This window comes from Cyprinus carpio, chromosome B16 (assembly GCF_018340385.1).
Source record: "Cyprinus carpio isolate SPL01 chromosome B16, ASM1834038v1, whole genome shotgun sequence".
Taxonomy (NCBI): domain Eukaryota; kingdom Metazoa; phylum Chordata; class Actinopteri; order Cypriniformes; family Cyprinidae; genus Cyprinus; species Cyprinus carpio.
In genome coordinates, this window is record NC_056612.1 from 13,083,238 (window position 1) to 13,098,547 (window position 15,310).

At 37.1% G+C, this 15,310-nt stretch overlaps 1 protein-coding gene across 1 annotated transcript; it reads right to left on the minus strand.

Annotated features, from left to right (window-relative positions):
- Nucleotides 1-612: 612 nt before the first annotated feature.
- LOC109049867 (chromobox protein homolog 3-like) lies at nt 613-4,454 on the minus strand. The gene is made up of 5 exons (XM_019067536.2): nt 4,227-4,454; nt 3,546-3,691; nt 3,297-3,462; nt 2,670-2,827; nt 613-1,468 (listed from the first exon to the last, which is right to left on the minus strand). Exons 2-5 carry the CDS (start codon nt 3,683-3,685, stop codon nt 1,351-1,353), a joined length of 582 nt encoding a protein of 193 aa, XP_018923081.1. The 5' UTR covers nt 3,686-3,691; nt 4,227-4,454; the 3' UTR covers nt 613-1,350.
- Nucleotides 4,455-15,310: the final 10,856 nt, after the last annotated feature.

The window sequence follows — 15,310 nt, forward strand, 5'->3', positions numbered from 1 at the left end:
CATTTAGTGTAACAATGCACTAGGTACAATGTAACTGAAAAACTATACTCAGCTGTTTAAAACATATTAATAATAATAATAATAATAATAATAAATGTTTTTGAGCAGCAATTCAGAATATTAGAATGATTTCTGAAGGATCATGTGACTGGAGTAATGATGCTAAAAATTCAGCTTTGAAATTTCAGGAATAAATTACATTTTAAAATATACTCAAATAGAAGTTATTTTAAATATTCAACATTTCAAAATTTCACTGTTCTTGCTGTACTTTGGATCAAATAAATGCAGGCTTGGTGAGCAGCAGAGACTTCTTAAAAAAAAAACTTTTGACTGGTATTGTAAAAACAAATTCAGAATATTATAATATAAATAAAATGTAAATAACAACATTATAAAAGTATCTCAGTAATACTAAAATAAAACTGATTGGTTATTTCAAAATTTAATTTGGAACATTTTGCAATTTAAAAGGAAAATCTGATAAGAAAAAGGTTGTTTCATCCATTTTTACAATATAATGTACCAAAGGTAGCTACACTCATTATAGTTACTTGATTTAAGACACTTTTACAGAGAACTGCAATTTAAAAAGAATAATCACAACACTTCTGAGGTAATTTTATGTTTATTTAAAGCACCTAGAGATTACTCACTCGAGATTAAAGGTTAACAAGTGATCTTTACAGAAAACAGGGAACCAGAAGATCGAAACTGCAGGACAAAAATCTTTAACACAAAACCTCAAAGGCCTGTTTATACTACTGCTATGAAACTAACACTGACCTACAACCAAAGTGTTGATGTTCAAAAAAACGTGATTGTATAGGCTACATTCTAGAGTTAGTCTTGTGCAAATCTATGGATTTATACCTGCATGAGCCACACTAAGCCCTCGCAGATCACAGGATCCATCACAGTATAACTTGAATAAGTGCGTAACCAGGAGTTAATAGTACGGATAGTACATCTACACATCAAATAGTTCCACTCCAGCAGGTTTTGTACCATCTGTCGTCATCTCCTATGTGTAATCACAGTTCAGATCATAGTAACAAAGAGGACAGAATGATAAACATCACAAATGAACTTTCAAACAACAGACCAAGAAATACAACAACATCTGATTAATAAACAACTAAGCGGATTTGTAAAACCGTACACTACAGTAGAGCTCTAGTACTCCAGTCACATTTCTACAGATTAGTGTGTTGGGAAGAGCTTCACATTGGAGTGTGGATTCACACACTTTGAATACGGTACATCAAACAGTAAACTTATGCCACAGTGTTTGTGTATGTTTAAAGCTGCCAGGAGGTACAGTAGTATCCACTGCTACATATTTCTCTCTCACTGCTCATCTTCTCCATGCCAGGTCAGCTTGTCCTCGTAAAAGCGGATCACCATCTCGGGCCACCTTTTACTGGTCTCTCCGGCTGACAGTAAAGCCACGTCATCTGTGTTTTTCCTGAGATGAAATAACGAAATGATGATGCGTCATTATGGACAAATACAGCAAATTAAAAGCACATAATCAGCAGCTGCAGTGGTGGATAACTGGAAATAACATTGTATACTTGTCAGGATTATGGACCTGTTGTGTTGTGTTTTCCCTCCCCATGTGCTTCCCCTGACCTACTTTCTCCCATGTTACATGCCCTTATTTGGTCCTTCCTGTTCATATTGGTTTCCATTTGATTCAGCTGTGTTTCCCCAATTATCTTGTTTGGTTCTGAGTACGTAAGCCCAGTGTTTCCCTGTGCGGTATTGAATGGGAACGTCTTGTGCTACGTGTGTTCCTGTCTGCCCTGTGTACCCAGTGTTGGAAGGATTAAAGACTGTGTTTATTTGAAGTTATCTCATGACTCCTCGCTCTGCGCAGCAGCATAACCGTGACAGAATACCGGACCAACATACAGTATATTTGCGTGTTTCCTCTCCATTTTGTTTCTGTGTTTTTTCTCCCGTAGTTTCCCCATGGATCCCCTCGCACGCCCGGAATACCTCCTCCTCCTGCTGAAGCAGGGGGAAAGATCGCTCGAGGACCATACCAGACTGTTTCTGGCCCTTGCTGATCTCACCAGCTACCTGCGCTTGTTCTTTGATGCCAGCTTGAACCTCGCGTGCAGAGCGCCAGTTCCCGCCACAATCAACGAGCCAGCGCAGTATCGAGCGACTGAGCGAAGGATCGCCCCGGAGGTAGAGCCTAACCCGTCAGACCAGGTGCGAGAGCCAGCGACAGTGACCGCCCTGAGAGAGCTAGCCGTGGATGGTGAGAGTGCAGTATTGCTCCGCCCACTGCATGCTGCTTTGGCAACTAGCTGAATAGAATAATTTTTTTTCCCCAAAATTTATTTCAGTTATTGTTTATTTTATTTCAAGTAATGTTTTAGTTTTATAATAACTCTGGCATTGTGGAAATTTCAGCACCTGACAACAATGTGCTGCTATTTTGATCAGCTTGTTGCTTTTCTAAACAGTTTTGTCAGTTCAGGCAATGTGATGTAAAGCATTAAAGCCAAGTTAACATTTAGGTGTGTATCAATGCATGATCTGAGAAAAACAAAACAAAAACAATTCTATGCATTGATTAAATAAATTAAAATACAAAAATAGCATTACTGCATTCAAAATGAAGTCCCACATATGGTCCAGTGTAGAAATTTTACCACTTGATGAGGAACATGAGCTCTCCTTGTTGGTCTGTGCATCCGATGATGCAGTCTGGTTCTGGGTTGCTGGACTGGCCTGCTGGGATCTCAGCATTGTGATCATCAACCTCCTCATTTCCCCTCTCAATGAGCTCCTCCTGAGGCTGCTGGTGAGCCTGCATGATTCCAGACAAAATACTAAACTATCATAAAGCCTGACAAAAGGGATACATTATAATATCACATATCAAGAGCAATTAACCTGCAGTTTTTAGAGAGGGTGTACAGGACTAAAACTCTTTACCAATGGTGTTTAGTCCTGCACCCGGAGGGCCAGCCTGCAGAGTTTAGCTCCACCTCCTTTAACAATCCCGAATGCCTTGATTAGCTGGTTTAGGTGTGTTTAATTAGGGCTTAACTCTGCGGAAACTTGTCTTGCAGAAGCATGATTGGACCCCTTTGTTCTTTACAATGCACTGACAGTTATTCATATTATGGCAAGTATTTGGCAGCTTATCTAACATAATTAAATTTGATGTATTTTTGGGGTATAAACTGCTTATTTTGGTAGTGCGGTAATAGTGCTATAGGAGTGAAAGTAAATGGCACAGCATGTGCACCAGTACAGTATATAAAGACACTAACCATATCGGCATCCAGTTCAGTTAACTCTTGCTTGGGCTGGACCTCCAGGTCTAGAGACTGACACCCCTCTTGTTCAGTCTCTCCTGAGACAGTTAGGTTTCTGAGAAACTCCTCTATCAGCTCGGGACAATCCAGGTTGTCCTCTGGCTCCCAGGTATTCTCTGCACTGTGGAAAGTATGACAGACATGTCATATGTATTCATAATCAAATTATCTGACACACAGGCAACATTTGTTCCAGAAACTCACTCCGTGAAGCCTTTCCACTTTAGATAGTATTCAACTTTTCCATCGTTGACTCTCCTGCGGATGATTTTTTCCACCGAAAACTCTTGGACAACCGTCGTCTCTTCTGCTTTCCTGTTTTTCACATTCTGCTTTTTCCTCATGATTTCCTATTTAACAACACCACATTTAATAATGGTTTCAACACAGTAATTCATATGATATTATAAAGCACCATTTATGTTATGTTTAGCATTAAAATAAGATCATTTGACATGAAGGGGCTTAAGGAAACTAGTCAGTGATGACAATTGTCAGCTTTTGTTATTACAGGCCTTAAGAGGAAAACTTTACATTACACATATCCCATTATACAAAACTTACATTGTGCATAGAATAAACGTTCAACACTGAAGTAGGGAATATTTAAAGAAGCATTTCCCCCTTGAAATGTATGTTTGTTTGCTCTTAATGTATCAAGCGATGTGTCTATCTGACACGAGGAACCAGAAATTTCTTAGATGAACAATGGCAACAATATGTCGCTGCCAGTGAAGTCACCGCTTATATGCATGACGTATCATTTCCCACGAACTAAACTTTCATAGTCATGGACCGAGCACGCTAATATTATGAATGATTGTTGTATTAAATGCTATTCATTCTACGCCGACTGATGTGAATTTGGTAAGTGCGCGTGCCCACCTGGCGAAGCCTCACGCGCTATTCTTTATTCCCACTGCTGCTGATTAATGCTCAGTCTGTACAAACAACGCGCTGCGTCCACACGGAAGATCACAATGCAGTTCAGTAATCGAGCATCGCTCACTGTGTAGCTTTCACCGTCATGGCTTTACTGTTGTGTTTACATAACTTTTCATGAATGAGTCAAATTAAACATGGCCGATTGGGAGAAGGGGAGGAAGTGGTTTCAAAGGGAAGAGGTCAGTTCAGGAAAGCCGGGGGAGGAATCCTTAAAGGCGCACCCGAGAGCAAGACATGGCTGAATTTCTTTGTGCACAGAATGTGTTCTTTTCTTTCTTTTTCTTTTCTTTTTTTTTTAGTGCAGGACGTGTTCAGATGTGTCATAGCCTTGTAATTACTAGCGGCTAATACTATATTTATAATAATTTGCATTCATATTGCCACCCTTGCAGTTTTTGATGCCAGTTTTGTGAGTTAAAAAAGAACGTGTGATTTATTGTATATATAAACTTATTTAGCGTTTCGGTTTAGGAAAGACAGGCGGAAAATATCTGTACGTTGTGTTGATGTTACAAATGTAGTATTGTCGAAGGACACCGGAGGGCGCATGCGCCACTCATTTTGTGCATCTTCTGTGTAAAATGAGTTCATGATGGTAGACCCATCAATCTTAAACGATTTTCATATTGGGATTAAAAACGACCTTTGGGCCAAAAGTATAATTTATCTTTATTATTATTATTATTATTATTATTATTATTATTATTATTATTATTATTATTGTTGTTGTTGTTGTAAATATAATAATAATAATAATAATAATAATAATAATAATAATAATAATAATAATAACAAGTATATGCACAATGTCTGGTTTAGACTATAATTGCAATGAACCTAAATTAAAGAGTAGAATATTAGTATTAATGCGGCTCTTTAGACCCATCCACTTTAAGGATGAAGCACACGTGTGCGTATATATGTGTGTATATATATATATCTCGCAGAAATATTTACTGTCATTTATTGAGGCAAATGAATAAATGATTTTATGCACAAAAAAAAAACACATTTAGACACATTTAAAACACATTTAGTAATGATGGTAATATTCATCGAAGAATGCATCTAAACCTGTTCTGCATTGCGTAGTTAAGCGGTTTACGGTGGTGATAACACGGAGCTCTTTACTTTAGGACGTTTTAATGTAACTGACCACTGGTTTCGGTGTAGAACCTAAGCTCCTCCCATTTTAGAAATGATTGGCATTTTTCCGCCTTCCAATCAGAGAGGCGTTTGAATCGGATTGGTTCAGTTGTTCACCCAATTGCATGAAAGAAAGAAAGAAAGAAAGAAAGAAAGAAAGAAAGAAGAGAAAAAGAAAGAAAGAAAGAAAGAAAGAAAGAAAGAAATTTGGATTATCACAAACCTACCACACACAAATTCTCATTTTAACTTTTTTTTCCTATATTTTAACTTAATTTATTTTACAATTACTTGCTTAAAATTTAATCTACCAAAATGAAGACACAAAATTCGGACTTTCTAAACTTACATTTGATGTCAAACCAACCCTTGCCACTTTTATTTTCTATACTGTGTCCACAAGAGGTCGCTAATTATCTATTCATAAATCTTTTGTCATTTCCATTTGCAGTAGTTGTTTTGTTCCTCATAAAGTTTCATTTTTACGAGATAACCTGTAAAATGTTTTATTAAATTTGTTAAAGCACGTTTTACATTCGCTAAGTTTACTTTATTTACTTTATAACTTTTTTTATTAATTGTATAACTCCTTTTGACATTGTGTGCAACTTATACCCAACTGTTATTCAAAAGTTTTACTGTTGCATAGTTAATTCTCCCCCCTCCCCTTTTAAGCCTATTTTTTGAATTTATAATTCTGTACTGCACTTAACAAATGCATTTTATCATATACAGTGTGTTATGTAAACCATGCTGTTACATCTTAAATTTGGTGTCAGTCCGACTAACATGTAGCTTACAACTCTAATAACACACACACACACACACACACACACACACACACGCACACGCACATATATATTTAAATGCTCATTGTCATATAGACATTAATATAATTTATTCATTCAGAATACTAGTAATTTCATCTGCCTAATGTGCAGCCTTTTTATTTTAAACAGAAAAAATCCTCTCTGTACATTCCATGTGAAGGAGGAGCTAAAGGGCCCAGGTCCATAATGGTTGACAGATGGGCTATAGAATGAGAGTTCTGTAGTGCTCAAGCGAAATCACAGTCAGCAGCGGTGTCACAGCAGCCTCTCCACATCTCTCCTCCAGTCTGCTCTCCGTCTCCAGCAGTGACAGTCCTGAGTGGGCCGTATGTGAATACGTTCTTTAATGCAGCCATGTCTCCTGTCAGGGTAGAATTTGTCCAGATGGAGGCACCCCACTGTGCAGGCCTGGCCAGCACTCGAGGGGTGAGGAGAGCTGATGTGTGGGGTGGAGATCCGGTCTAACTGGACTCTTTCTCAGCGTGAGGGTTGCCGAGTTTTGGCACGCCACGGTCCCTCGGCTCTGGTTACAGGTACGCTCGTGCCGGCCGTGTCAGACATGTTGTTTTTTTGTGGCTTGTCAACCCCATGAACCCTGAACAGATTACTTTGAGTTCAATTTAATGAAAGTGTTCTGTGGAGCTTAATTCATCAAGCATTTTGTGAAAGGGTCAGCTGATTTACACCAAGGAATCTGAACGGCTGACATTAAATATGATCACTTCATCTGTGCATCTCAGAGCTGACACTGACCAGATTTTCTATCATTAACTGTTTTTTCTCTTCTTCAGAAAATTGAATTCCCACCAGAATATTCACAGTAGTTTTTACAATACAGTCCTGACATTGGAACCTGATGGTCAAACAGAGGTTTATTTTAATTACTTATTTAATATATATTTTTTTAATCTATTTAATTTATTTATAAAAGAAAGTAAATAATTTCTTTCTTAACACAGGATTTCCACCTCATTTGAACAAATAATAATATAAATGTTACTTATTATTGATTTTATCCTACTTTGGTGCAAATTAAATTACTTTAAGATTACTTTTATAATTTTACACAAATGTTATTGTAATTAATATTGTAATTTTTTACAATTTATTCCTGAAATGTGTACCTGATGGACAAATAGATGAACAAGTATTTGCACTTTAAAAAAAAGGGAAAAAAAAGAAAATGAATATAATATTTTATATATATTTCTAAATTATATTGTAAATCAACACTTTGTGAACCACCTTTAAATTAAATTACTAAAATATAAAATTTTCTTAACACAGGAATAACGCATATCTTATCTTATTTTTGAACAGATATTGTTATTGTTTTACAATACAATATCAGTACAATTACATTTTTACAACTTCATCCTGAAATTTAAACCTAATTTACAAATAGAGGAACAAATATAACACTTTTAAGTTAAGTTAATTCAGATTTATTTTAATTTTTTAAAAAAGATTTTGGAAATCAACAGTTTGTGAACCACCTTAAAATGAACTAAAACTAAATCTTAAACAGGAATAAAGGATCTTTCATCTTATTATTTGAACAAATAATATTGTTATTACTTATTATTGGCTCACTGCTACTTTGGCTGATTTCCATTCTATCCAGTTACTTCTTTCGTTTATTTATTGAATTTTTATGCGGTCAATAGAGGCTTGAATTCAGGTTTTCATTGCAAACTCACAATTGTGGATGTGATTCAACCTCAACACATGTCAAATTCCGCCACGGATGAATCAGAGAATCAAGCGAGCCGGGGAATCTCACTGAAAGCACCTCGCAGTCTTTCCCAGCAGTGTGTTTGTCAAAACTGTGGGTTCTGTATGTTTTACCGGGTATATCTCGCTCGCCCATCGCACTCTGCCTCTCCGTATCAGCACTCAGATCACCATTATCAGCAAAGTGTCGGCTGCACTCAGAGCAGTCATCTGTCATTCTCCTTCTTTTGCTTTGAAAAGCCCAAACCTGACACCGGCTGACAGCCTCCGTTGTTTACCCAACTAGAAGGACACGGGCGATTGTTCAGAGAACATGACACGGCATACTGGGCGGCAATATGGCGGACGGCTGGGCCCCCTCATCAGCCGGCTCTCAGCACCTCCGTCAAGACTCAAAACCCAACAGAGTATCAGATTCACGGGTCCATATTTAAGCAATCTGAGGTTCACATGATGATTTGGGTAAGGGACTGGGGAATTGAGCCAGGGAATTGAAACTGACATTCCGCTGGGGGAGAGACGGAGGAGTTGAGGAAAGACCACCTGGGTAACCTTTCACAGAGCTGTCCTCTGGTGCCAAAACACCCTGGAATAATATTCTCCCTCTTGCTCCATCTTGTACTAAGTGCTAAAACAGTACCAGAACGTTTGTGAGCATATTCAGTTATAGTAGTATGATTAAAGGGATAGTTCACCCACAGAATAATGGAAAATTCTGTCATTTACTCACATTCATATTGTTCCAAACATATTTGACTTACTTTCTTTTGAGGGAAATAAAAGAAGATATTTTGAAGAAAGAACAGTTTCGGTTCCCATTGACTTCTATTGCATGGATGAAAAATTCAGTGGAAGTCATTAAGAGCTGAAACTGTTTGATTGCAGCATTCTTCAGAAATTTTGAAGAAATAGATACAGTTTTGGAACAAAAATATCCCTTTAAACTGATTCAGATTATTCACTAACTTCTAATACATCTAATGCTATAACTCTTTACTTAAGGCCATTATGTATAATGCATTATAAAGGGTTATTAAAGGGTATGATGCATTATAATTATTTACAATGTGCTTTGTAATACATTATATCTTGTTATAAATAATTATAACCTAATTTAAAATGCATAATGTAACAATGAATATAAAAGTTATAAAATATAAAAACTGGTTACAACAATTAATCATAATATACAAAATAAATAATGCATTAAAACTACTTTTATAATGTATTATACAGTACATAAAGGCTTTAAGTAAAGTGCTACCTAAATCCTTTGTATATAACTGCATTTGTAATAAACGCCAAATCCTAATTCATTTAAAAATTGAAATTTATCAACATGTTTTATTTGAAAAAGCACAAAAACATTGATCATATATTGCCAATGATGCTGAAAGGCTTTTGTTGTATGAAAAGTGTGACAAGGGATAGTTCAGCCAAAACATGTTTTTTTAGGAAGATATTTTGAAGAACATCTACTGTCCAAACAACACTGGAGCCCATAGATTTTTTAATGAACACAAAATACTATTGAAAATATCTTCTTTTGATTCCACAGAAGGAAAATATTCTTTCCACATGCGTGTATATGTGTGAGAGAATGAGAGTTGTTCTGATCACCAAGAATAGAAATGCCACTTTGGCTTGTGTGCAGAAAGATTGTTAAAATTATGTCTTATAAAGTCTTATAAAGGCTTCATGGTCATTGTGGGGACTGCCAGTGCCTTTACATACTTGAATGGGGAATTCCAGTCCGTTCTGTCCACAACAACAGACCTGGTGGGAATTGGCAGCTGTCTCACTCTCTCTATTTTGATGTCTCTCTCTTGGTCCTTCGTTCCTTAATATATATGTTGTGTGTGTGTGTGTGTGTGTGTGTGTGTGTGTGTGTGTGTGTGTGTGTGTGTGTGTGTGACTGTGTGTGTTTGTGTGTGTGACAGGGCCTTCTGAGAGAGTGAGCAGACATCCTGTGTGTGACAGGGATCACTTTCAGCAGAGCACTTCACTCATTTCCCTCCTCCAGCCCACACACAATCCTTTCATTCACTCTAATTAAGACTGAACACTGCGTGTGTGTGTGTGTGTGTGTGTGTTTCTATATCTGAAATGAAAAGATTCAGGTGTTGGTTCCAGTTTAGTCTGTTTATTTCTTACCAGACATCATCTTACCAGAGATCAGGAAAGCAAAAGGCTAAAAAACAATGGTGAATGCAAACAATCAACTGGAATTGTGTAGAATTAACACCTCCCTTATGTTTTCTTGTGTATGTCACTTAGAAGCTTGCCAAAGAAAGCAAATGTCAACACGGACAGTTTGCATAACATGACTTCATCTTTGAAAACCATGAAGAAAACTATGCAAGGTAAAAGAAAATATGGGTATACAATAAATACGGGTTCACTTGCAATCAGAACCACAAACCTCAATGTCACAAAACCATTAAGATTCAACCGATACTCACAATAAAGTTATCTGTATGCATGTATTTATTTATTCCATTTAGCATTTTTTGATCTTAAGGGGTTATCTGTATGCATGTATTTATTTATTCCATTTATGTGATTTATTACAAATGTTTGATCTTAAGGGTATTACTGTTGACTTTTGCATGATACACAATTTTGGCACTGTATTGTCCAATGTTAAATTTGGTTGGCAAAGTAATAAAGCGACATCTTAATACTTTTATTCAGCAAGGATGCATTAAACTGATCAAAAACAACAGTACACATTTATAATGTAAAAAAAAGGTTCTATTTGAAATAGCATTTGAGCTTTCAGTTCATTAAAAAGTCCTGAAGAAAAGTGTATCACAATTTCCACAAAAAATATGACTGTTTTCAACATTGCAAATAATAAGAAATGTTTCCTGAGCTTCAAATCAGCATATTAGAATGATTTCTGAAGCACCATGTGACACTGAAGACTGAAAAATCTTTGCCATCACAGGAATAAAAGAAATTTTATCAACCCCAAATCTTTGAAAGGATATATATATATATATATATATATATATATATATATATATATATATATATATATATATATAGAAACTCCTTATATACAGAGTAGATCCATGGCTCTAGAATACGATTCACCCATTACGTTTTCTCCAAGAGCCCTTTTAAAGCCTGTGATTACTCCTTACATCCTTTAGGTAATGCTGAATAGAATACGATTCACCCATTACGTTTTCTCCAAGAGCCCTTTTAAAGCCTGTGATTACTTTTGTTGATCTGCTCTGCTTTTGAAACCAGAATCTGGCAGCGGTGGTTAGAGCCGCGTGTAACACAGTCCAGCAGGCGACATGTTGACCTGTGACTCTGACAGGATATGCCATGAGAGGTAACAAGAGCGGTGGATATGCCTCAGGCCACTGAGAGCCTGAGCTCTCACATGCATTATTCAAAGGTCCGCCTCAGGGGACAGCAGCACTAATGGTCTCCATGAGAATGTACCTGATCGCAGGACTGCGGTCAGTTCATTTAGCATCATGGCACCTCTGGCATCCAGCTTCATGACAACATACATGGCTCAGATTGCTGGCTGCATACAGCTGGGAAAAGCACTGAGACGTGAGAGTGAAGTTTCCCTGAGAGAAACTGTGGTGAAATCAAAATCTTGAGTATAGAGCAGTATTCTATATCACTGTGAAGTATATACTTCCAAGTCTGATCCAAAAAAAAAAATATTAAAAACATATGACAATTTTTTACAAAAATAAATAAATAATGCATTTGGACTTGAAATTGTACATTGTTTTTGAAAGCTAGACCAATTGTTTTTGAATACATTAGTGATCAATATAACATTGATGTCAGTGTGATGGCAGGAGCATGCATGGCTTCCAGTGGCACTGGGTTACTGGTGTTTATTGATGACGTGACAGAAGACAGAAGCAGCTGGAAGAATTCTGAAGTGTATACTGATGTAATCTCAGCCCAGATTCAGTCAAATGGAGCAAATTTGATTGGAAGGTGCTTCATAGTACAAATGGACGATGACCCAAAACATACAGCAAAAGCAACCCAGGAGGCCAAGTCAATCTCCTGTTCTCAAGCCGATCGAGCAGGCTTTTCACTTGTTAAAGACAAAACTAAAGCCAGAAAGACCCACAAACAAACAACAACTGAAGTCAGCTGCAGTAAAGGCCTGGCAAAGCATCACAAAAAAGAAAACCCAGTGATGTCCATGAGTTCCAGATTTAAGACAGTCATTGCCTGCAGAGGATTCCCAACAAAATAAAACATTTGATTTTTTTGGTTATATTTATTTGTCCAGTTACATTTGAGCCCCTGAAAATGGGGGACTGTGTATAAAAATGGTTGCAATTCCTAAGCATTTTTTGTTATATTTTTGTTTAACCCCTTGAATTAAAACTTAAAGTCTGCACTTCAATCACATCTTGATTGTTTTATTTCAAATCCATTGTACTGGTGTATAAAGGCAAAACCTCAAAAACTCGGTGTCTGAATACTTACCTACCTGACTGCATGTACTGGATATTTAATTTATATATAATAATATATTTTATATTATTTTTATCAGTGTTATAATTTTTTTTAATTATTTAATTTTTTTTATTATTATTTTTTTTTTGGCAAACCCCATATAATATATATATATATATATATATATATATATATATATATATATATATATATATATATACAGTACATATATATTTTACACTTTAGTTTTGGCACACATAAAAGTAAATACTATAATGTATGTATCAAGAGTTTTTTTTAGACTGCACAATGCCAAATCTGCACTGTCACTATAAATCAAAAAGCCTAACATACAGTAACTGTGTTTTTATACTTTTGTATGTTTATGTTTTTTTGCTTTTAACACCAGCAGCCGTCAAGCTGATAAGCTAGGATTTCAGACACACTTTTGCATTCTGAGGAAGCAGATAGCATTGTTTTGTTTGTGTTTGTTTAGTGTGTGTTTGTGATTTCAGTGTGCGGGTTGGGGAAGCGGCACTCCAGTTGGGACTCAGTGACTCCTCCGTCTCACTCCAACAGGTGTTGATCTCACGGCAGGCCCTGACAGGAAGTTTCCGCAGCTTTCCACCAAACCCATTGGAGTGCACATCAGCCTGACGGATGGATGAATGACACCAGTGAAAAAGGAGCGCTATCCTCCAGGCTAACCCGCTCAGGATGAGTGACAGGGTGCAGGCGGGAGAATAGACTGCCTTTGAACCTGAAAAAAACTCTTTTTCCTCCCTTTCTCAACTCTTTTCTCCCCCTTTTCTCTTCTTCAAGGTGCAGATTCCCCCCAAACTCTGGCCGATCCTCTCTTTTCTCTGTGGTGGCGTTTTGTTTCGACTGGCTAAGGGGTGTATGTGTGTGTGGTGGGCAGTGCAGGGTGTGAGGCGTGTTAAATGCTCTCCTTTCAGAGTCAGAATGTGTCAGTCAGCTCACAGGCCCTGTTTTGTTTGGAGCTGTCAACTCTTCTGGAAGAGGGAGAGGAAAAACTGGGGGAGTGGAGAGGGAGAGAGAGAAATCAGAGGGCAAGCGGAGAGGGACGTGTGGGTGTAGGGAGAGAGACAGCTGGGAGGCCTACAGGAGAGCCTGACCTCACCTCAAGAGCAAAGGGTCACTGGCAGGCCACTCACAACTATTCCACAAAGCTGAAATGAATTATTGAATACTCAGCCCACAGCAGAATAACTCATACAGCTAGAAGAGCAAATGATATACAAAGTATAGTAACATGAAGGTGTTTTGTAAAAGAGAATTGGTGTATGGCAAACTTAAAGGGACAGTACACTCACAAAATAATCATTCTGTCGTCAGTTCTGTCACCTTCATGTTATTCCAAACCTGTACCGACTTTCTGCAGCAGAATGTTGACGCATATATTCTGCATTCAGTGAAAGTAAAAGATGAACTGGGGCTGTAAAACTCAGAAAAGTAAAAGTCCTAAAAGTAGTCTATAACTTTCAAGTCTTCTCGATAGCAGCTTTGTATGAGGAAAATAGCTAAATTTAAGTTGATATTCACATAAGCTGATTCTTGCATGACTTTTATTTATACATAATGTGGCAGATTTAAATATACTCTAGTTTAACTGTATTGTATTACAAGTTATTGATTGTCTTTACAGGACTCCTGATGAATAAATAAATAAATAATACATAAAAATATGAAAAAATATGTCTGCTGAAATATTTTCCAAAAATTATTTACATAAATGTTCTAACAATATGTTTTAGCAATATTTTTGTCTTTGAAAATACATTTAGAACATATATATTTTGGTATATGAAAAAAAAACTAAATTAATTTAAAAAAGCTTTTAGGTTAAAGGCTAAATATATTTTCAATTTTACTGAAAATCAATGTTTACTATATATATATATTTCTGAGAAACTCTACTTTTAAATTGTTATTTTTCTTTGCAAAACCTTGTGAAGAACATCCCAATTCACCAACCACAATTGAAAAAAATCATATTTCCTGCATACTCACCTCATCTACCATTGGTTGGCCAAACAGCTAGCCCCGCCCCCAAACTCACACCATTGGTTGAGTCAGTGTTGCCATATCAGGCTGGTAAGGCTCAAACAAAGGAAGGAAATTGTTTTAATAACAAAATATATCCAGTGTTTTGAGGTTAACAACCTATGAATATCTTACAGGTATCTCTGCATTTTATACTGGGATAGAAGAAAGCATTTTATTTAAAAAAAAAAAATCACTTCATCTTTAAGTAAGAGTCATATAACATTTACTTTTAAACCTCCCATACTCTGTTCTCTTGCCTTTGTTGGACTCAGAAGTGAGTTAGCTAAAGGCCACATTCTCATCAGATTGTTTGTTTTGTGGTGACTTTCTTTTGTACCGGGACCTCCTCCACTCTGGTTGGAGAGCTTTCCCTAAAGGGCTGCCAATCACAGTCAGGGAGAATGAGGGATCATTGTTGATCTGCTCTGCTTTTGAAACCAGAATCTGGCAGCGGTGGTTTTTTGAGCCGCGTGTAACACAGTCCAGCAGGCGACATGTTGACCTGTGACTCTGACAGGATATGCCATGAGAGGTAACAAGAGGGGTGGATATGCCTCAGGCCACTGAGAGCCTGAGCTCTCACATGCATTATTCAAAAGGTCCGCCCTCAGGGGACAGCAGCACTAATGGTCTCCATGAGAATGTACCTGATCGCAGGACGTGCGGTCAGTTCATTTAGCATCAATGGCACCTCTGGCATCCAGCTTCTCATGACAACATAGATGGCTTGGATGCATACAGCTGGGAAAAGCACTGAGACGAGAGTGAAGTTTCCCTGAGAGAAACTGTGGTGAA